This window comes from Spermophilus citellus, assembly GCF_964194105.1.
Source record: "Spermophilus citellus genome assembly, chromosome: 9".
NCBI lineage: Eukaryota > Metazoa > Chordata > Mammalia > Rodentia > Sciuridae > Spermophilus > Spermophilus citellus.
The window spans coordinates 57,892,001-57,915,651 of record NC_138191.1 but is presented as its reverse complement, the minus strand read 5'-3'; the positions used below and the strand labels follow the sequence as shown (position 1 = coordinate 57,915,651).

At 46.4% G+C, this 23,651-nt stretch overlaps 1 protein-coding gene across 4 annotated transcripts in view; it reads right to left on the bottom strand.

Annotated features, from left to right (window-relative positions):
• BCAR3 (BCAR3 adaptor protein, NSP family member) overlaps window positions 1-23,651 on the bottom strand; it is a 139,552-nt gene that overhangs the window by 21,297 nt on the left and 94,604 nt on the right. For all 4 annotated transcript variants that reach the window (XM_081308338.1, XM_081308337.1, XM_081308339.1 and 1 more), the window contains 2 exons: window positions 3,745-3,873; window positions 916-1,358 (listed from right to left, as the gene is read on the bottom strand). In XM_081308338.1, the coding sequence (XP_081164464.1) occupies window positions 916-1,358; window positions 3,745-3,873 (572 nt within the window). The remainder of the gene's footprint in view (window positions 1-915; window positions 1,359-3,744; window positions 3,874-23,651) is intronic.

Below are 23,651 nucleotides of genomic sequence, written 5' to 3'. Positions count from 1 at the left end.
CCTGGGGTTGCACAGCTGGTCAGCATGGAGCCAAGCATAGGAGCCATGGAGCCGTAGCCAGATGCTGACTAACATGTACCGGAGCCTCCAGGCAGCACACAGCTGTAATTTGTGTTACTCAGAGTCCTAAATTTTTGCAATATAGAAATTACAGTTCATGACATGTCCTCTTGGTCCAGACAGAAAACCAGTGAGTGGAATTAAACATGTTGGTTATGCACGTCAGCCGAGAAGCCAGGAGCTGGGGCAGGCTGTGTGACAGGAGGGAGGGGCCGGGGTGTTCTAGGTCCTAGCCTCGTCTCTCTTTCTCTCCCACGCTGTTGGGTAAAACGCACATGGACTCCTGACTCCACAAGACAGGTCCTGTACAAATCAGCTTGGTGAGCCTGCCCCGGGGGAGGGGGTGCTGGGGGTTGAACCTGAGGCGCTCTACCACCGAGTTATATCCACAGCCCTTTTTAAAATTTTTATTTTGAGGGGGTGGAGTTGTGGCTCAGCGGTAAAGTGCTCACCTAGCATATGTGAGGCCCTGGGTTCGATCCTCGCAACACATAAAAATAAATAAATAAAATAAAGGTATTGTGTCCAACTACAACCAAAAAATAAATATTTAAAAAAAATTTTGAGATAGGGTCTTACTAAAATGCTGAGGCTGGCCTGGAACTAGCGATCCTCCTGCCTCAGCCTCCCAAATTGCTGGAAATACAGGTGTGTGCTGCTGTGCCTGGTGCCACTTGTTTTTGATACAACTCAGTTGGGAACTAACTGTGCACTGCCTTGTGACAGCCATCTACTAACAGTGGCCATTATCACCAACATTCTTTACTACTTCTCTATTCTCATTGGCTGAACTAAGCCCAGGTACCTCAACCAGGCCTGGAGGTCCTGGCACCCCCTGATGATGCCCTGACGCACCTGAGGAGGTTCCCCCTGGGCAAGCTCTGCTCCCGGGCCTGGACGCCACCCACGGTGAGGCTCAGCCTCTTGGCCACGTCCGGCCTTCCCTCGGTGAGGCTGCCCTCCCGGGCCCGGCCTGGGGACGTGCCATAGCGCTCCTCCAGACACCGAAGAGGCACCGTCCTGTTGATGGGCTGGAAGATGATGGCGCCGCTCTGCTGGGAGACGGGCCGCCGGTTGCCCACATAGCAGCGCACCAGGCCGGGGATGGAGTCGAAGCTCTCCATCTCAAACTGGTACTGCACGCGGCTGTAGGCCTCGCTGAGCCGCAGAACCGTCCGGTGGATCTTGAAGTGCTGAGCCAGGTTCTTCCACTGACAGGTCAGGACAAAGTTTCCGGGGCTGGACAGAGAGTCGCGAACCAGAAAGTCACCATCCCGTTGCACAAGGTTTTCAGACACCTGTGGACAAAGTGGTGAGTGAGGAGGAGGGAGGGAGGACTATTGCGCCTTTGCAGAGCGCTGGGACCAAGGGAGGACAACACCTGGTGTCTCTTCCTCGGTTGGCTCCTGAGCTTGTCAAATCTGACATCTATTGACCGACCACCTTCTACGTGCCAAGCACTGCTGCAGGCACCCGCCACACACAGTGATGAAGCAGGTGCCTGGGGATCTCCTGCCCTTCATGGAGCACTTGGCTACCTGAGTGACAGGTGTGGTGCATCGGAGGTAAAGTTAAGAGACAGGAAGACAGAGTGTTAGGAAGGAGGAGAGCGAGGGCTGTCCTTCCAAAGAGAGTCCTTGGGGAAGCCTCATGAGAAGAGGTCTCCACAAAGACTGGAAGAGTGTAAAGCAACAGAGAACAAGAAAGGAAAAACACGTGTGCCTGGCAGGTCTGGTTTTCCCTCCCCAGCCAGGGGAGTGAGAAGATGGGTATCAGTTGGTCTCTGGAAGTGTCCCTCTCTAGGCCTGGCCACTGGTAGGAGGGATCCATAGGTGGATCTGTATCATCAGACACATTCTGGATTCTGGACATGCCAATCATTGGCTGGGGAAGCCTGGAACAAAGCCAGGTTGGGCTTTCTCCTCTCACCAAGTCATTGTGAGGATGAATCTGCATTCATAATATGCCAAACACTAGCACAGTGCCTGAAACATAGCAGGTGCTCAAAAATGGCTAACTATGATGACAGCAAGCAAAAGGAGAATTTACACGTGGTGCAGCCTGGTTGTTCTGCAGCCCCACTGCCTGGCTCTGCAGTCTGCCTCACTGGGTAACTGAAGGAGTCATTACAATTTTGATTCACTTTCGTTATCTGTAAAATAGGGACAATAATATTATCTACAGAGTGGCTGTAAAGATTCAAAGGGATAAAGAGTTGGCTATAACTATTGTTGTTGTTGCTATGATGTTCAATTATCCAGATTGGAATTCTGTTGAAAATTTGCACTCATGACAAATGGTAAACAGATTCTGTGATCATAATAAGGAGAAGGATGTTGGTGTCACTCGTCAGTTGAATAAACTCTGACAATTTTTCTGGGATATTCCAGCATTCAATCAATGGTATATGTCGGTTAGCTTAAAATAGTATGCTACCATGGTTACCTTAAAATTGCATCTTTGACTTAAAAATGTTTTCACAGAAATGCCTTTTCTTGGAATTGAGCCTGTGGAAAAATTATTAGGTATGAACACAGTAGTTATCTTGTAAGATCTTGGTCAGAGTGCTAGAATACCTAAGTGTCTAATACATTGTGATGTGCACATATAATGGACCTACATATGATACAGACTGGTCCACACATACGTATCAAGCAGAGCATTTTATAGCAGGTGAGAATTTCTAGGAAATTATCACTAAGTGAAGAAAGCAGGCTACAAATAGTAATATGCACTCATCTCCTGCTTGATTGAGGATGTATATCTAATGTTCATCATGGTTATCTCCAGGAGACAATGGTGGATGGGAGTTTTTCTTCTTTTTTTTGTTATCTCTATTTTATACAATCAATTTTACACTTAAAAAAAAAAAGCTAGGTTAGAATAAGAACTATTTCTTTGAAAGTGCTGAGAAATCTGCTAAACTAAAAACAGTTAATTTACAACATGTCACCCTCCCCGCACCCATCCCTATCCACCCATTTCCTGTCATGTTGTCCTTGGTTAATAATTGACCAGATCAGGTTTACAGTAAAAACCCAAAGGAAATTCTATACCTCAATTCTGCAGACTTAATCTATTTTTCAATTTTCATAGCATTAAATAGAAACATCATTCACGGCAGTGACCCCAAGGACAACCACACAAAGTACATTCCAGGCTGTGTATCTGTGGTCACTGGCATTGTTCCTCCTCTTCCCCATCTCTGGGTCATGGGATGCAAGAGGTAAAGGACAGAGTGAACAGCTGCTGGCCCCACCAGGGCAGAGGCCGCTTGACAGGAGGTGCCAACGCCCCATCCCCTGAAGCTAAGCTACCACCTTAAACAGGAGGCAGTTTCCAAAGGGCAGGAGGTGGTGGCAGCTGGCCAAGAGCTCAGTCATCTGAGCCACAGCCCGGCAGGCCCGGTCTCCTTCAGGTTGTTGCCCCATGGCTGCGGCCTCCTGCTGACTCGTGTTGACAGCCCACAGGAATGCTGGCTTTTCCTGCATCCACTTACTGGGCATGTGGAAATGTACTTTGGGTTACTGACCTTTGCTCTTCCCTAGGTCTCCCTAGAGGAGTCTAAGTCATCTCACTTATGGCATTGGCTTCTGGCTAAACAAAGGCCTTTTCCCACATGATCTTGGAGTGGGACCCTGCAGGGCCACTAGGCTGACACTGCCTGAGGGGACAAGGATGTACCTGTCGGGGGATGCGGCCATGGTACCAGGCGTGGCTCCGCAGGTCCTCGCTGCTCAGCAGCAGCTCCTCCTCCAGTTCCTTCTTCAGCCGCTCGGGGGTCCTGTCCATGATGTGCCTCTCCTTGGAGAACTGCAACACAGAGCCCACAGTGACCTCCCTCTGCCTGGGCCTGGCCAGGCCATGCCAGCTGGAGATAGCATCACCTTGCTGGTCCTCTGCTGTACTAAGCAAACCAGCGCATGCCCCAGGCCGTGCAGAGTGATTACAATTCACTGTGACCTTTCACTTTTCCATGCACAAGCAAGTAATAAAATTTGGGGACCATGGTAGGACAATGTATTGAACAGCAACGGGCTGGGCAGGAAGGGCTAAAGAGAGGGATGAGCCAGCGAGGCCCAGCTTGGCCAGCCTGCTCTCTTCCCAGGGGGAGCTTCCTCAAGCTCTTTTAGAATTGCCCCAAGTGGAGCCAGGAAGGTCCACAGTTCCCCATTGGTCCTCCACCCTGGGCCTCTGGGACATTGAAGTCCAAAGTAAAGTCCATGGAGCTAGCAGCAATGGCCTTAAATTCTTCACTACATGCAAACTAGGTCCAGGAACTGAGGTAGTCTTTAGAAACTTGCAGAGTACTTGGATCCAGCCATTTTCTACCTGTTGAAGCTAACAGAATTCTGAGTTTATATTTTGTATAACTTGGTAATATGATTTTTTTCCAATAAATTCATTTCATTTTTTTTCTGACAGACTGGAAATAGAAACGGAAACAAAAACTGGTCTTTCACCTCAGTCTGAGACCACCGCACAGCAGCCAAGGCAGGAAGCTGTGGGTGGGTGACATGGGCTCCAGACTTAATTAGAATCACACCCACTTACAACCTGTGGACTGAACTTGGACACCCTCGTGGTTCCCAGCAAACCAGGCTTAGGGGCCACTGGCTGGCCAGGTGAGAAGGAAAGGCCGTGTCCCTCTGTTTCCCCAAGTTCTCCAGCTTGCCCCACATGCCACAGAATTATTCCACATCGTAGCTTAGCACCTCAGCAAGCTGAGAGCCCCAAATCCTTCACCAAGAAAACAAAAACAGACTTGGGGTTTCATGACGGGACTCTCATCCTCTAGTGTTTCTGAGCGTGTGGCCCTTGATGGGTGCTGGTGGAGGAATGACTCAGGGGCTGATTTCAGGGTGGAGCTCGGCCTCTCAAATTGCTTACTTCTCCCCCACCCTTCTCTCAGGGAAGACAGAAATGTTGGGGGTGTTTGATGAATGGAATTTGCATCAAAGAGATGCCAGGGTGACTGTCCTGATGCTCAGGGGGCTTCACATAGCCATGTCTGGTACTGCCTGCATTACATCTGCAGACCTGAGAACAGAACATAGGTTGTCAACTGATTGTCACTTACTGTCTGCCTTGCTTCCTGCTAGGCCAGAAACCCATTTACCTCTGCCCTTGAGCTGTGCCTGAATGTAGTGTGAACACTATCCCAGGAAGAGGAACTCCTATGACTTTTCTCAGTTATGGGGATTCTACCCTTTTCTTGATTTATTCAATGTCTTATTTTATTTAGCTGGGCCTATTGACATTCAGTCCAAAGATGACATTTCTCAATCTCTGTCTTATAGGAATATGTAGCCACATGACTAAGGTCTAGCCAAGGAAGGGTAAACTGCAGAGACAGTGTGATTTCTGAGGTTATATGTGATGGCTGGAGATGAGACAATATCCTGGACCCTGAGGAGGAAACCATAGCCTTGGGATGGTAGTGCAGAAGACCTGACCAGGCTGGGTCCCTGGTACCAATGGGGCTAACATGCCAACCCTGGATCACTGGCCCCAGATCACTAAGGGATTGATTTTCTTTAAGTCTGTGATTTTGGGTGTTTTCAGGTAGCTGATTAAGTCTTAACTGATATTGTGGCCCAAGCCCCTCTCTGGCCACCTGACAGGCAATCAGTATCGCTCTCATAAGCCCTGGGCCTCTTTTCATTCTGAGGTCTGAAAACGTAGAGATTGAACATATGTAGTAGGTCTTACATAATCCTTCAATGAAATATTATTTTCTCACATCCAAAAAGCTATTCCCTATTTATCTTTGCATTCTTCTTCCTCCCTAATGCCCCCACATCCAGATCACTTTTCCCTCCCCCAGTCTCCTGCTCAGCATCAGTTATAAAAGTTGTTTTTTTTTAAAGTTGTTTTTTTTTTAAAAGCATTTTATATGCAACAATGTTTCACTCCAGGCTTTGAGATCATACTGTTTTACACTTATTACCAAAAATATCCTGACTCCTTAGAGGAAAATCCACAATTATTACCCACCCCCAGCTCCTGCACAGACCCTTAAGAGGGTGCAATAGGGGACTATCTCCAGGGAGGAGGGAGAAGGAGATTATAGAGATTGACCCTCTCAAATGAAGGGCCAGACTTCATAAAACATCCCTTAATCACCCACATCATTTGTGAGAAGTTAGGGGGGTGGTTATACAATTGCCTAGACTTGATTTTTACAAGGGAAGGAGGGGGGTGTGGGGCGGGGGGGGGGGGAGCAAGAAAAGGAATTTAAGGGAGGTTTGTCCTAGTGAGCCCGTGATGACAAAGGGCTTTTCATTCCAAGCCAGTGAGGGCTGGTTCTAATACATTCAGAAGAGCAGGTTTGCTGCTGGAGCCTCTCTGCCTCAGTGGAGATGTGGGCCCTGTCTCCCAAATGACCCAGGGAGCAATGCAGGGTCCCCACACATGGACACCTCGGGATTAAATGGTGGTTATGTGGAAGGGGTGGGTGCCTTCTAGAACTTTTACTTACTGTTTTAATCACATATATTAACACAACTTTGATGTTTTCCAATTGCCTATACTTTATAAGACCTTGATCTTGCCAACTATGATTCTGCTACTACACATAAGAACTTTGATGGCCTGTAAACCCCATGGTTGGTGAGGGATAAGCATATAAGAAGTTAAGGCAAAATGTGTCTATTTTTAGTTTGAAACCCCGTGATTGGCAGTTGTTCTCCTTGGTAACCAAAAATGAGATTCCTGGTTCCTGGAATGGGTCACATGTGTCTGTGACATTTGGCAGAATTCTGTCGGCTTCCCCCAAATCCCCTGATTTCTTAGTGACAGTGCACCCTTTGCTTTGTTGCTACCATGTGGGAGGAATTTGAATTTTTTTCTTGAAATGCAACTATTTTGCTTAGGCTTAGGCTAATTTTATAGGTCTTGGCTACAAAGAGAATTCTAGCAATTTAAGGTAACACAATGACACCTCTACCCTCAGCAAAGGTTTCATCCCAACTGTGTGGCCTCTCATTGATCCACGGTCTGAATGATTCTACTAATGTTATGGTTTGGATATGAGGTGTGCCTACAAAAGCTTAATTGTGAGACAATGCAAAAAGGTTCAGAGGAGAAATGATTGAATTATGAGAGCCTTAACCCAGTCAGTGAATTAACCTCCTTGGGATTAACTGAGTGGTAACTGAAGGTGGGTAGGGTATGGCTGGAGGAGGTGGGTCCCTGGGGGCCTTTGGGGCATATCTCTCTGGAAAGTAGAGTCTGTCTTGCCTCTGGATCAAAATGTGAGCTGCTTCCCTCTGCCACACTCTTCTGCCTTAAGGAATGGAGCCAGCCTCCTATGGACTAAGACCTCTGAAAGTGTGAGCCCCCAAATAAACTTTTCCTCCTAGACAATGGTTCTGCTCAGGGTGTAGCAGTAAAAAAACTGACCAGAACAACTAACATCCTAGGAATCCTCCTGCTCTTCCTTAAACTACATTTCTGATGGAAGGGTAGAAGAGATAAGTATTTACACACATAATAGTCACATGCATTGGTATTATTTGCAGAGGCTAGAATTATGCACTAAAAGAGACAGCGTCCGCACAGCATCATTTGGTCTTGGGAAGAGAGAGTGCAAAAGTATATAGTTTCAATCCGCCCCAGTTCCTGGAGCCTTTTCTCCTAGCACGTATGTTCCAACTCTGTCACATTTGTTTCTGTAAATGTCTTCTGAATTCAATGTACCTCAAAGACTGCCTGGACCCAAGTCACCCTCAGTCCCTCTGTCAACACAGGACAGCGGCACTAAAGTGCCCAGGGGAGCTTCGCCTGCCCTCTTGGACAGATTTCACTGAATGTAGATGCGGTGCTCACCGCCCTGTGGGCTGCATGCTCTTCAACTTCCAGGCGGCAAGAGACAGTGGGAAAACTCGTGAATAATCAATTTCTCACACAAATGCTATGAATACTAACGATGACCATATTACAGTAGGACAACTCTTTCTCCAAGGTGATTCTCTTATTTTGTGCCCTGAATTTGAACCTCATTCCTAGAAGGTGAGTTTCATTCTTCATTTTCTCACATATTTATCTGAAGAGGAAGGAGCTGGTGGCCAAGAGAGGAGGAGAGACAAGGTTAGGCTTTCTCTGCCCAGCACAGACTCCAGCCATTCTGAGCCCCACCCCACATGGCAGCCTCCGGAGGAAGGGAAGCTGCTCAGCTCTGAGTCCAGAACACTCTGCCCACAGGTCTTGCCACTTCCTTCTGGGGACCATATCCACCCACTACAGAACAAGGACGCAGGTAGGAGCCACGTCTTCTACCCCGAGGCTTGCTTGAATCTCACCCACCAGGCATTTGGAAGCAGTCCTTTACAGTGGGGTAGGGGAGGCATAAGAAGAGGTGCCGTATATAGAGTCCTAAGTATCTATTAGGCACGGGTAGTACTCCTGTATCATGGTTACCCACTCACATGACTCCACTTTTAAAAATGGCATTTTAGTCTCAGTCATTAGCATTGGGGTCTGAGATTAGATGCAGGTAAACTGATGGAGATGCAGGAGATGGCTGAAGCCCACACTTGTCCAATCAAATTGAAGGTTAGAAAATGCATATATTACTGTAATTGATGCTTTTCATGACAATCCGGGTCTAACTATATCTTTCTCATCACCAGCATTTTAATAACCTTGATATCAACAGGCATTACAGCACAGTGTTTAAGAGCTCAGTCCAGCCAGCCATCTTGATCCCCAGGCCACTGTGCCACGGAACAGCTGTGTGGCTTTAGGCAAGTGATGTTAACTCTCTGTGGAGCCTCAGGCTCCCTATCTGGAAAATAGGAATAATGATTTGTCAAATGAGGCTAATAAGAATTAAATGGGTGGATATCTATAAAGCGATGGAACACAGCCTGGGGGTAGTCAGCACTAATGTTAACTGTCATTGACAGACATATCATATCAGGATGCTACTACTACTACTAATCTGATTTTATAACATAGACTTGAGTTGGGGGTGTGGCTCAGTGGTAGGGCACCTGCGCAATGTGCACAAGGACCTGGTTTCCATCCCTAGTACTCCTCCCCCCCCCCCCCCCCGACCCCCGCCCCCAAGCACACTTCACATTCAAGGTCTGATACAGGAAGCGCAGAGAGGCTGGGATTGGGGAGAGAAGTGAGGAATGCAGCCCGGTTGTTCACAAACCCCGCAGCTGACTGCTACCAGCTTCTTTCCTCTTGAGAGGCAACACCCATGGTCCAGTTCCGTGACCAGGACTGGTGCTAGCTTGCCGGGGCTGGCTCTGTAAACCATGAGTGTCACCGTGAATCTGCAAAGAACGTTTCTGCAGCCCCACACACCCTGGCAAGTCTGGTCTTGACAGGCTGGAATAGCTAGAGCCCAGGAGATGGCTGGAAAACACATTCTGGAGGCGCAGAGCCAGCTCCACAGACGTGCTGGGAACCTCGATTAACTCAGAAACCCACGTTTCAACAGCTCTCCAAGGAAGAGAAAATTGTTCCGGCCTGGGAGGAACAGAGCACAGGGTCTCCCGGGTGAGCATCAGAGCCTGCATTTCTAATCAGGCACAACAATAGGACTGGATATGCAGGAGATCCCCATCCTAAGCCAGGCAGCAGGGCGGGGTGCACAGGCATCTGTCAGAAACTCTCAGAGGCGGCTGCGGATGCTCATTTGCTTGCAGGAGACAGGAGAATTAGAAAAAGATGGCATCTGCATTATAATTAATATTTGTTTCACTCTATCTCTGTCTGTTAGAAAAGCTTCCCATTTTCCACAGAATCTGAAGTTGTGCAAGAAAGACCCTGTCCCCCAGCCCATGAACTGATGCAGTTTCAAAAGGTTAAGATGCAGAAGCACCATGTCATGGCTATCAATGTGTCCAAGCAATTTACCAGGCACCAGGCTGCTAGGGTTAGAGGAAGGCCCGGATCCTTACCCTCAGGGAGGGCACAACCTGGTGGAAGGCCATACACCATGCAAAAGTGTTAACACACCCCAGAGCTCTGGGGGTGGACCTCCTGCCTTGCTCTCTTATTCCTGTTCCCAGTTCTGCAGCCTGAGTGAGCTATTCTATCTCTTTGTCCTTTGATCACTGTGGTCCAGGTGGGTTCTGGGAATAGCCTCATGGGGTGGGGAGGAGAAATGACAGGCTGCAGAATCAAAGTTGGACCTTGAGGATGAAATTTAAGGAGAAGGGTAGGAAGGGACATTTGAGCTAAGGGAGACAAAGAGTAGCTGGGTATGGTGACAGGGAGGCTCTGGATGAGGACAGGGCTGAAGTAATGCAAAGGTACAGCAATGGACATATTTGGTACGAATATACATAGAATATACATATGTAATGGACTCCAGCACCCTCCCTGAAGGAGCGCTCCATCTTCAGTCTACGAATCTGGTTCAGAGTCCACCTTTCTGGCCATTGCTGGTTGGCCCAGGACAGGGCCCTGCGCCCAAGGACACTATCCCACTCTGGTGAAAACTTCGTGAGACTCAAAGTCTGAAGGTACTTCATCTTCAAGTTTCCTACCAGAGCGACTGAAATGGGCTGAGACAACCAAATCAGCACATGCAGAGAAGAGGAACAAGAGACACAAGATGTCCTGGTGGCAGCTGATTACTTCAGCCAGGAAATACCCTGTGACCTAAGCTACATAAGCTGGGTCCCTGTCCCTTGTGACTACAGTAGTCCTGATCAGGGCAGAGATCAGATGAGTGGAATCTGACACTGGGGCTGAGGGTCGGATCTTCATTCTCCAGACAATAACAGTCAGTTGAAGCTCTCTGCTCAGGAAAAGCAACAGGTTCACACAGAGAGTGAACAGAATGGACTAAGTAGGGCCAGGATGGAGGTACAAGGCCGGTGCAGTCTTTTGAAATGTGCTGGTAATGCCCAAATCTCCATCTCCAGCCCTTAGGGTTGGTGCTTCACAAGGAAAATTCCCACCATGCATTTCAGAACTGAGGTCAGTGTGGATGAATTGAACTCGTCCCACTGCAAACTCTGCCCTTCTCTCCCTTTCCTGGCCTTTGGCATCTCCTTTGCCCTCATTATTCAAACTCAAAATTGGTGTCTATAGATAAAGAAATTTCTGATTCTGAGCCAAGCATAGCGGCACATGCTTATAATCCCAGCTACATGGGAAGCTGAGGCAGGAGGATTGCAAATTGGAGGCCAGCCTCTGCAATTTAGTGAGGCCCTGTCTCAAAATAAAAGGGACTGGGGGTGTAGCTCAGTGGTAGAGCATCTCTGGTCTGGGGAAGAGACAGAGAGAAAGGAAGGGAAGAAGGGGAGGTGGCAAAGAGGGAAGGAGAAAAGAAGGAAATTTCAGATTCTACCTCTTACCACTCCCATTCTATTCCCCACTGATTCAACTATTTTGCTGAAACTTCTATAGTCGCCCCCTAATAATTTGTCTACCTCCTATCTTCAGTCTTAAAACCTGCTACCTACAAAGCCACCAGACTTATCACACCACCGGTAGGCTCAGAAACTTAGTTGAAGTATGCCCCAAGCTAAAGCTAACATGAAACCTGGAATCTCTTTCAGCCCCCAACTCCACACACAAGTCGAGGGGCTTGTAATGTATAGTTTTCACCTGCCCCAGGCTCAGACGGGTCCATGGGCACAGAGGGGCACAGACCCCATCCTGCCCTGTTCCCCCAGAGACAAATGGTAGAGGCTTGAGTGATGAGGTAGATAGGCAAGGGTGACAGAGTGGGGTTCAAGAGTTCACAAACTGGGGGCATCAAAGTTTTGAGGAACTTATTTGGGCCTGTGGTTTTATTCCCAAGGGCTATTATTTAGTGATAAAATCCAAAGCCCTCTCTAGGAGGCAGGCAGTGCCCTTTTTCATTTGGCCCCAAACTAATTTGCCATCATGTTCTGATGCAGGGCCCCCATTACAGGGACCTCCCATGCTCCCTGAACACACTGTCCCTTGCATCCCTCCTCTATGTCTCTGTGATGTGGTCAGCAGACAGACTGACCCACCTGTATAGGTGTCTATTATGCAGCTTCACTGCAGCCCAGGTTGGAGACTGGGGAGCAGCCAAAGGGTGCTGGGCAGGGAATGCAGGGGCCTTGAATATCAAGGCAATGAGTTGGATTCATCTAAGAAGGTAGGAAATCCATTAAAACTGTAGGCAAGGGAGTGAAGGGGTTTGGGGGGGGTGCATGGCTTTTTTTTGCCTTTGGCTCTCAGAACCTAGCCCAGAGCCTGGCACGTGGCAGGTACTCAGTCAACACCAACTGAAGGGAACAGTGCTCTCCATCAATCGCCCTCTAGTTGGCAGCTTCCTTGTCACTGAACATGAAGAGGACAGCTTAGAGACTGATCAAGCACAAGTGACCTTGGGCACATTTCTAGACTTCTCTGAGCTTGTTTCTGTATGCACCAGGGGAATGATTCGCACCTCACAGGACTACATGGCCTAATGCACATAAAGTATCCAACTCTGTATCTGGCACATGGTGGACACTCCCTTGAAACAATGTGGAATTTGAACTTCCTTTCAAGGATGACTCTTGGCAACAAATATGGAAAGTTGCTTCTTACCAAAGAATTTTCTAAAACAGATACATAAAATCCATCAGAAAGTTTTAGAGATATGTGGCCTTTGAGAAGTTCTGATGGAATTTTAAAAAAAAGATAGCAGTTGGAATAGCTAATTTCTATGTAGGGACATGTTTGTTTATTCTCTTTATCTCAGTTCAAAGTCAACAGTTCTTGGGGTTTTCAGTTCAGTAAATGGTTCTGTCTATGCAGGATGATGCTGGCCACTTATAGGAAGGCAGACTTCCACCTGGTGGTGAGCGCTTTGTATGTATATGTCTTGGCATCAGCACATACATGTGGTTCCCTCCAAATGACTCACATCCAGACACACAGGTGACAGCCCAGTGCAGATGCAAAAAAATTTTGAGGTCTGCATGAAGCTAGTTCCTTGTACTCAGATTATATTTCCTTCGAAGCTTTAGACGCTTAGTTGTTAATACTTTTTTTAATTAAATTTTTAAAATTGAGACGATTTTTCTAGTCATTCATTCAGTGAACAAGACTGAAAATTAATTTATTTGAAATAAACAAAAATAAGAAGGGCATGTCTGTATGCATGAAAGAAGGAGGGAAGGAGAGGGCAGGAGAGGGAACACCGGAGAACACAGAGGCTGGCTACATCTGGGTGGCTCTGTTCTGGTGAGGAGTGTTCCACCACAACACTTAGAATGCCAGGAGGGTTCTCAAAAGCTTCCTTTCTTCAGTCCTGGAACAGTTTATTATATTAAGGGAGAAGTTAACAACAGTGCAGGCCCCTTGTCAAGTGGTACCAAACAACTCTACAGGTCAGGTATTTTTCTTTAATCTCTTTTTGAGAAATCTCATAGGATATTATGATCACCAAATTATAAGTCTGGCTGGAGTTCTAGATCATCATATAGAATCGGTCTGATTGATAAGTGGAGCCCATGTCTTCTGAAGAGCTCAAGGTGGGAAATCCCATGGGGTCTTGTGGAAACTGTACCAGGTGATCCAGGCTAGGGCAATGCAGGAGTCCAAAGCAATGGACCCTCACTCAAACCCACCAAACTCAAGCAAGACCTGCAGTGACATATAGCCTAGGTCACCACTGTCCCTAAGAGATGTGATAAACATAAAAAAGACCTCCTCTCCCCAAAAATAAACTCTCAATAACTATATACAAAGTACTCTGAAGGATGCTACCTCTGGGATCATCTTCCAAGAAAAGCCACCTAAAAAATGAAGGTCTTTGGAGAATTCTAAAACTCAGCCCCTTGGAATCCCTGCTTTTTGTTGAATTTCAAGCAGTGTCCAAGTTTTGGTAAAATTGCCAAAGTGCATATACAGGACTTTGAAAGACCCAATTGAAATCCTGCCCAAACCAATCATGAACCTAAAGAATGAATACATTCCAATAACCGCTGCCGCTCTTAACCCTACCCATAGCCAAAACCCCAAAATCCAGTTCTCTGTAAGTTTTAAGGCTAGAAATTTAGCCCAAGTCCTTGGATGTTTTAATCTGAGGTAGAACAGAAAGAACAGGGATGTCATTTGTGGCTATCCTAAATTCTTGCAATGAAACAATTACCATATTGTTTCTGTTTCACCTTTTATGGACACTGGCTGGCTTTATGGTTTACCTAAAAATATTTTTATTATAAGCCAAAGAAAGATATGAATTCATCCATCCTCCTTTCCCATTAGGATGAGCAGGCTAGAAAAAATAGTTTCTTATGCTAATTACTGAGATAAATGTCACAGCCTTTACTTTTAAATAAAACAAACAAAAACTTTGAAACAAAAGTCCAAAGAGGAAAAAAAAATCAAATTCAAATTTTATATACCCTTATCTGATACACATAGCCAAAAGGGAGCAGGGGCTACTGAGCATCTTTGCTTATTCCAGCCTAGTGAGCACACAAGTGGCCTGGCCTGTGGTCTAGGAGGTGGACAGCATGGTGGCCTCTTATCAAGGAGGTGCTGGTCATCCACAGCTGTAGGAGATCTGTGTTCTTTTCTCTTTTTTAAACTTCTATTTATTTATTTTTGTGGTGCTGGGGATTGAACCCAGGGCCTTGTGCATGCTAGGCGAGCTTTCTACCACCAAGCTAGATCCCCAGCACACAGTAGATCTGTACAGTAGTTAGAGTTGCCTGGCAGATGGCAATAAAGAGTGTTAAGGAAAAGATGTCTTCTTCTAATTCATACAAGGCACCCTATGCACTAGAGGGGAGAGGCCCTGAGCTCTTCCTGGTGACCTCTTTTCCTTCTCAGTGCTGGGCTCTTGAAAGATAAGCACTTCTCATCTCACCTGGGCCCCTGGCCTCTGAGCCTGCTCAGTCAGATCCTTTCATTAAAGCTCAGTAAAGTGGCTCCTGTAGGCAGCTTACTAATCACACATGCTCTATCTACACATATCCTTTTGGCCAAAGTTCTACAGAAACAATCAGGAGTTTGAGAGTCACCAAAGCACTATGCCTTGGGTTAAACCCTAGGACTCACTGCATGCCAGCTGGGCATGCCTCTCCAGCTAGATCTGCAGGAGGTGCAGATGTAGGGGTAGAAAGTCTCCATGCCTGACTCTGGTCACAGCCTCTCTGAATAGACAGGGCATTTGAAGAAAATGTACAGCAGTCAATGACCTGTGGTGCTGCTAAAGTCCCATGTGTTGTGTATTTTATCTCAGGTCACTGAAAAGCTTTCTGGTCTCTTCTGAGGTGGAAACAGTAGCAGAAGGATTTCATAAAATCTCAATAAGTTTCAGCATACAGAAACACATCCATTAATTTGATGCTTATGTTTAAATATCTTGATGATGTAAATTTCTCTTCCAAATCCTAGAAGGAATCTCATATTCAGCAAAGATTCTGCAGATGGGTTGTGATGCCGTTTTACTATCTTATAATTAGACTTGTGTCATTTATCACACTATAGACCAGATTCCCACTCCAGAGCTATTAAAAACTGATTTGTGATTTGCTGTTAAACTAAGATGCTTCATTCTCCGACTACATGTGATTTTTCTTTTCACAGATGAATAAAAATTACAGGAGCCATCAGACCTGAGTGCAGACAGGAAAATACCATTGAAACCCCCAGAGAGTCTAAGTCCAAGAGATTTCATTTCATTTCATTTCATTACCAAATCATATCAAACTCTTATCAAAAGAGGCACAGAAATCATGAATAGGAAATATGAAGAGGACATCTGTGGAACTCCTTGCTTATCAAGGTGCTGAGAAAAACCCATTAAAATTCTGCTATCGGGGTGTGCAGACTAAAGAGGCTAATTCAATTGTAATTTGTGTGGACTAGAGTTTTAAAGCAGCGCACCTTGTAAACTGGCAGTGGTAACTTAATCCCACATCCAAACGAATTACATTAGAGTCATTCTGATCATGCCCATGGCTCCCTTTGATGTTAGACTGCGTTATCCTTTTCCCTGCTCCTTCTCGGGGCAATGTCTCCTCTACAAATTTTCACCCTGTCTGATTGGGAAGCTACGGCTTTTGGAGCTCAAATTTTTTTTTGATGAAACATCAAGGGACTGAAAACTACTTCTCACCAAAGGAAACGGACTACAGTCTGACAACTTTCGGGTGGGGTGTGGGGAAGGGTGGGGGTAGGCAGGCCTAAGCGTCATTGAATGCAGCACTCAGTACTAACAAATGTCGCATCTTTTCTCCCCACACTGGAGAAATTGCTCATTGTTTTTATCTACTCTAAGATCTCTTCCCACCCTGATATGGCTCAGAAGGGTTTGACCACTCTGCTTCTTACTGCCTTGACAAAGCATTATTTTACCAATAGGCCACTCAGAGCTCAGCTCCAAGGTGGTGGTGGTGGGGCTCACCTCTCCCTGTCAATAGATAAACTGAAACATGAAGAGATTTCTAATAGGCCATTTGTCAACATCTTGCCCTGCTGAGAGCCCCAGTGGGTACCTTCCATCTGGATCAGATTTAGATGATGACTTCCTGGAGCAGAATGTGGAACAGACACCCAAATCACTTCCACGAGGGAGGGAGTCCTGCATTTGGATTCCTACTCCCAGGGAGAAATGGGATGTGCCCCATTTAAGATGGAGGCCAAAGGTCACTTGGTTGCATTTAACATTTATTGGGCTAGTGAAATGATGGGCTTCAAAGAAAAGCTAAGAACCAGTTTGACCTATGAAAACCCCTTCTAAACCACTTTGGTCTCTTTAACCAAGTGCTCACTCGAGTGACTTCTATTAATACTTCTCTCTCACACAGGGTTGGTGTATGGATTAAATAAGATGATGCCAGGGAAATGTGAATCGTGGAGTCTGGCAGTGAAATTACATTCAGTAATAATGGTACTTTGTTAACATCCACAGAGAATGGAGGGGAAAAAGCCCAATAAAAACAAAGACTGCTCTGGCTAAGGCAGACCCTGATAAGAGGGTCTAAAGAGCAGCTGACCAGAATTCAGAATGCAAGGAGATCCCAGGCAGCAATTTTGACCACGGGTAATTTAACCTTTTTAATTTAACATCTTAATGTAAAGTATGAGTGGTGTGATATGATAGCTTTCATCAAAATAGATGTCCTATTTGCCCTTCAACAAGAAAGTCATAAAATAAAAATCAATTTAAGTGTTCTCCTTCTCTTAATTCATCTTTAATGAATGAGATAAACTGAATCAACGAAATGCGTCATAGTGGAAAGACACTGGGAGATGTAACTGGAAAAAAAAAAACAAGATATGCCCAACACACAAAGGAAAAGGCCAAGATTCAGATAAACTTCCACGTGGGGTGTGGAATAAATGACTTTTGAATTCTCTCTCTCCAAAACAGTACCATGACTAACTCTTAGAACTCCACTCAGAGACAAAGTGCATCATTTGTTAGTGCTAAGTACATAGTAGGCTTGCAGTAAAACTAAATGACTCACCATAAGATTCATGGGTTTTGGCCAAGTATCAACTCCACCACCTTTGATACAAAACTCACTGATCACTTTAAAGGTATATGTCTCCCAGAGGAACATAAGCCGTTAGACACACGTTTTCTTGTTTGATAAACTTTTTAAAAAACATAAACACCACATTAGATTTTATGGAAAGAAACAGAGAACCAGGGACAAGACAACACAATACAACTCAGATCTCATGAATGCAGTGTACCCGGGAGCTAAATAGGTATGAAGACAATTTCTGTTTCACAAGAGAAAAGTATGGCCAAGACCCTATATTTTCATGATGTTCTCAGACTTATGGAATTGGAGTTTGGTTGAAACCTAGAATTTAAGTTTCCCAAAGTATTTCTATATGAATACAAAACTGGAAATGTTCAGCCTGTACAGGAGACTTAAGAGGAACTGGAGGGCTGTGCTGAAATATCTGAAGGCAGGGGCTGTCACTGTCCCAAGACAATGGGTCAAATATTCTTGGTTCAACTCTGTAGAGAAACAGAATCAGAATTTGTCCTATCCTATTTCTAGCTGTCCATTTATACCAGCTAAGTTAGCCTCAAAATAGACATGTTCACAATCTGAAGGCGGGGACATGCATTTGATGGGCTACAGTGCCCATTTAACTGCAGAACAAGGAAACTGTCGCAAGGGCAGAGATTTTTCACTCAAGATGAGGCCTTCTAGCAGTTACACTTGTTAAAATGTGGGAATGCATTGCCTTAAGGACACAGTTTCACTTCCATCTCTAGAAATGGCAACCTTCTAGGAAGATTCAGGAAACAAGATGACCAACGGGAAAGCTATTGAGGAATTCCAAGCAAGAGATCTGGGGACCTGAATAAGTACTATGATGGTAGAGACAGAAAGAAGAGACAGATGACAGGAGGTAGTGTCATGAAGGCTAATCCACGACACATGAGAAGTGAACAGGGAAGAGGCATGAGTACTCCAGAAAGATGACTGCACCACCCAACACCCAACACCCAAGAGACACAAGAGGAAGCAGTGCTGTGGGAGAAGATGTAGAATCTGGGGTGCTGGTGGGCCACCTGGATGGAATTGCTCACCAAGCCACGGGGTCCAGGTGCTGTGGAGTTGGGCTGACGAGAGACGCAGCTTGGGAATTCTCAGTGCCTTGAAGGATCCTATCTCAACTCCCATTTAAGAGATGGAATATAGCATGGGAAGACAGCTGGGGAATACTGGCTTCTAAGAGGCAGACTAGAAAGAGAAATCCAAGAAGATAGTGTAGGATCAATCCGGAAGGACCCAGCAGGACAAGCAGGGTACAGTGTCCTGGAGTTTGAGAGAGCAGAGTTCCAGGAATGTCAACTATGCCAGGTGCAGCAGAGAGTTCCAGTAAAGTCAGAATTGGACAGCACCCACCGGACTTGGCAATGAGCACGTTGCTGGTGGAGTAAAGGGGCCGAGTGGCCAACAGGACTGAGGAAATACAGATTGTCCTAGCCAGCTTTTAGGTGGGGGAAGGTGGAGACAAGGAAGAAAAAAATGGAAATAAGGATGACTTTTAGGATGGGAAAGATCAGAGCATGTTTAGAAGCTAAGAGGAAAAGTGTTGGTAGAGATGGAGAGACTGAAGATAACTCAAGAGGAGCCCCTGAGGAGGGGTGGCCACGGGCACAGGTGGCAAGACAGGCCTGGGTCAGGGAGAGGGAGGGAAGCTTCATCCTCGGAGGCTGGAGGGAGGGAGCGAGGACCATGGATAAGGACATGGAAATAACTGCAGCTCATGGGGGCACGGATAGGGACAGAAAAGATCATGTCTCATGGCCTTGACTGCCACTGTGAAGAACAAGATCTCATTATAAGCATTGAAAAGGACAAAGCTTGAAGAGAGAGAGAAAAACAGGAAGGAGCCGGGAAAGGACAAGCAGAACTGATGGGCTGCAAGCGCCCAGCGAGGACCCAGGCCTGGGTGAGGAGAGACGCTGTTTACGTTCCACACTCATCCCCCCAAACCCTCACCCCACTCCCCATTCCAACTGTTTACTGATCCCCAGAGGTCCCACTGCCTCTCGGCACACAGGCTCTGTATCCTCTGCTCACCAGCCACCTCTCTGGCCTCCCTCATCCCTCTACTCTCCACTTCAGCCTGAAGTTCCTGCTCAGGATGCTCTTTCTCTCTTGGGCCTTTACCTCTGCTCCTATGGTGTTACCTCCTCTGGAAGCTCCCTGGCTGGGGCTGGCCTGCATACCTCTCCTGGATCTCACAAGAAGCCAGGCACCCTTCCTACTCCATACCCGCCACTGGCCTGGAGAGAGCTGCCTGCATATCCATACCCCACCAGACGAGGGAGGGCTCCTCCCAGGTGGGAACTTCCCCTCCATCCTCAGCACCAGGAGCCCTGGGTCCTCGTGTAACGGGGCCAGGGATGGAGGTAGGAGGAGCAGAGGAGCTCTGAGCGGGAGTCTGATGGCTGGTTCCTCAAGTCCCTTCTCACAGAGAACCCAGGATCCTAGCTCATCTGTCCTTTACACATAACTATTTTGATAAAAGAAAACAGGTATCAAGAGTAGACACTGGGAAGAATTCTTATCCATGGAAACTGAAAGGCTTGATTATAGCTCCTTCACAAGCAAGAAAAATAAGTTTGAATATTCTCATGGCCACTGTCAGATTGCAACAGTAGCTTCTGGAACTGTGACAGACACCAGAAATCCATTTCAGGACAGAGATGCCACCGTGGTGTCTTTTCCCCAACTAGGACACCCAAAAATACCCATCACTTAAAAGGCCCCTTTGTTGTTTTTGACATCTTTAAGCCCAGGGATGGGGCCTGCGTCCTCTGAGTACTGCTGACCTCTCACACAGCCAGGCGCAGAGAGACCTCTGTGGCCCATGCATACCAATTCTCCAGCCTTCTCCCTAGTGTGTGGCTCGTCCCTCCTCTGGAGTCCACGAGGTGCTGAATCTACGCACAAAATTTTCCCAGGGTCCCAGTCCTGCTCTGTTTCCCACTCAGGTCTCTCCAACGAAAACAAGTCCTAGGCCAGGATCCAAATTCTGGGGTCTGTGGGGAAGGGGGTGCTGGGACACAGCCTCTGTCAGGCATGTCCTTCTGATGTGGAAACCAGATCCCCAGAGCTCCTCGATGCCAATGGAATGCATTTAAGGCTCTTAGAAAAAGCTGTGCTGGTGTATTTTTTTTTTTTTTTTTTGGAGGTCTAGAGAGAAATGAGCAACTGGCAGCTGCCATGAGGAGGGGCTGAGTCACTTGGAAAGATATTTCCCACAGGCTTTTTCCACCTTGCGCAGTTCGTGCTGATGGTGCATCTACCCCATGACAAAGGCAACCAGGCCATCACCAGAGCCACGATGTGTCACTAGTACCAGGCTGTCATGATAACCAAAGGATCAGCCACAGGATCTTCATTCCACAAGTAGAGGCAGTTTCAAATGAAACCAAGTACCAGGGACCTGATGTTCTAGGGATGTGACACCTCAGGCTATAATGTGGATTCAGGGGCTCCAAATAGGGGAAGGGGGATTTAAAGCAAAAGGAAGCACAAAAACATGATTTAAGATCTTCCCACTGTATATAACAGCATTTGATGGCTTCAAAGACAATCAAATCTAATGTGGCAAAGTCTACGCTTTCAATCCACTGTCTTCTAACCTTAGCTGCTGTGGACAAAAGGAGACCACAACCACTGGACTTAATGACCTGTTAACTGACACCTGCTGATCTGTTAATCCACCACTTCAAACCCCAACCTCTCTGTTCACACTTCTTCAAAAGGCAGCTTTTCTGTGCTTGCAAGGTTCACTCCTCATCTTAGATCTCCCTTCCCGCCTTCCCCACCAACACAACCTCACTGACCTTCCTCAGGATGAGCCATGAATAAGATGGTAAGTTTCAGTTCCTTTTTCCTCAGCCCACAAAATTCCTAGGTCAGGATCCAAATTCTGGGGTCTGTTGTGAAGGGGGTGCATGCACACAGCCTCGTCCACATCTAGACACTCCTTCCTCTACCCAGAATGTCATTTCCTCTCCTTCTCCTAACTTCTACTAATTCTTCCAGTCTCGGCAGACTCTACCTCTCCCCAGGAGACCTCCTCTGCTCCTCCCCACTCCAGCCCTGGCTATGCCAGGCATGTGCCTCTGGGAAGCCAGGATCTACCTCCACAGAGAGTACCAAGTCTCTGATAAATGATGCTTTCTTTTAGTTGGTCAATAAATATCTGTAGAATGCTTACCAGAGCACTGCAGCAGATCTCCTCAACTGAACCCACTAACCTAAGGCCACAGCACCTGGCAAAGGCCAACAAAGTGTCACAAATAAGGTTTGCTAAGCTTAACTGAGGATGCAACCAGGATGAAAATCCATATGGCAACCTGCCTCCGATGCTTGTAACTTGGAGACCTAGGAGGTGGTCCTAAGTCCCACTACTTTCCTGCTCATGTCACCCACTAAGCCTCCTTATGAACCCCTGCTCTGACCAGGCCTGGTTTTCAATGCTATTGTCAACACCAGTGTCTTCGTCTCTGAGCCACTGGGTTTGCTATTCCCCACACCTGGAATGCCTTCCCCATCCCATCCTCCCAAATCCCATGTTACTTAAAAAAAAAAAAAAGAAAGAAAAAAAAAAAGAAAAAAAATTGTAAAGGGTTGCTTGTTCTACAAAAGCCAGTCCCACATCCTCCCTGAAGCCTCTCCTAAAAAGAGGCTCACACGGTTCTCTCCCTACTTGGCCTCCTCTCTAGGTATGCATATGCATATCCCTGACACCTCTTCACCCCCATTATTTTTTGTTCTCATTTAATTCCTCTCCAGGGTCTTTATGTACTAGTCCACACGACGATGCTCTTAGATATATCCTAAATCCTGCAAGACTTCTGCAAGTAAGAGCTTATTCTGAGAGATCTTGTTCTGAGTGTGATTGGTCTCCTATGTAATGAAGGAGTTTTTGTATTTTTAGTTTTCTTCCCATACAACAAACACTATTAATAACATCCTACTTTCTCCAGAGATGATATGGATTAGACCAAATGGAAAGTTACCATGACTACCTCAAGTGTTATTTTTGGTATGAGAAATTCATGCCAAGAGAAGCAGCATACATGGTCAAGAATTGGAGCCTTATTTCCGTTTTGTTATCAGGCAATCAATCCCAATTTAATTTTGAAATTCTAATTGCAACGGAAACTAATTATGAGCAGAAAGGCCTGAAACCCCTAATTAAAGTGGGAGTCAATAAAAACGATTTGGCATTATCGTTGAGGCACCGTTAGGAGGATGAAGGATTGACTACAGGCAGATTTCCTTCCCAGGTAACTAAGCAAAACAAAACAGGAAAGCTCGTCTGGAGGGTACAGTTAGGGAAACCCAAGTTGGAAATGAAGATCACACTTTCTGGTGAGTGAGCAGGTCAGGGCCTCTCTCTGTGTTAAGTCTTCAACAAACTATGGGTGGGGTGGGAACCCCAGGGGTGGGGGGGAGAGCATTTCTACCAAGAGTCGTCCACGAGGAGTGGCTGCGGTGGGGAGGGAGAGAAAAAGTTCAAGGACAAGAAATGGTTTAGATTAACCCCATATGTTACATGGCCATTTCTGTGAAGGACTTAGGAGCTCTTGCTGCAGATAAGCAGTGGTATCCAAACAGAATCTCATCGCTCAGACCCAGATATTTATGGGCTGATTCCTCACATACCAAACGCTGAGCTGTACTTTTCTGAATTAGCAGAAGTTGGCGTCTATTATAGAGGGAGAACCTAGTGCCAATCTCTGAAGTGCATGCTTCCCTTCGGGACCTCCCAGTCTATCTTTGACAGCTCTATAATACTGTTAATAGCATAATGTCATCTGCTCTATGCTAGAATGATCCATATTTAGGCACCAAACCACAGGGTCCTCACGTCACCCCGCTGGGCTCCTGGATAAGAAAGGGGCTCTGAAGTCAGGGAGGGAACACCTCAACTGATGGTTAAGTACGCATCCCCCTCCAAATTTCTTGACAAAAACCTAAAATACAAAAATGGACTTTGCTGAATGGATGGAAAGCCAGTCTGAACACTCCAACCAGTCAGCAAAGTCTGAGGACACCCACCCTCTTCTCACTCAAAGCACATTTCCCCATAGATGGTTCTTTCTCTCTGTAACAGGTAATTTTCCTGAGTTTTTTTTTTTTTTT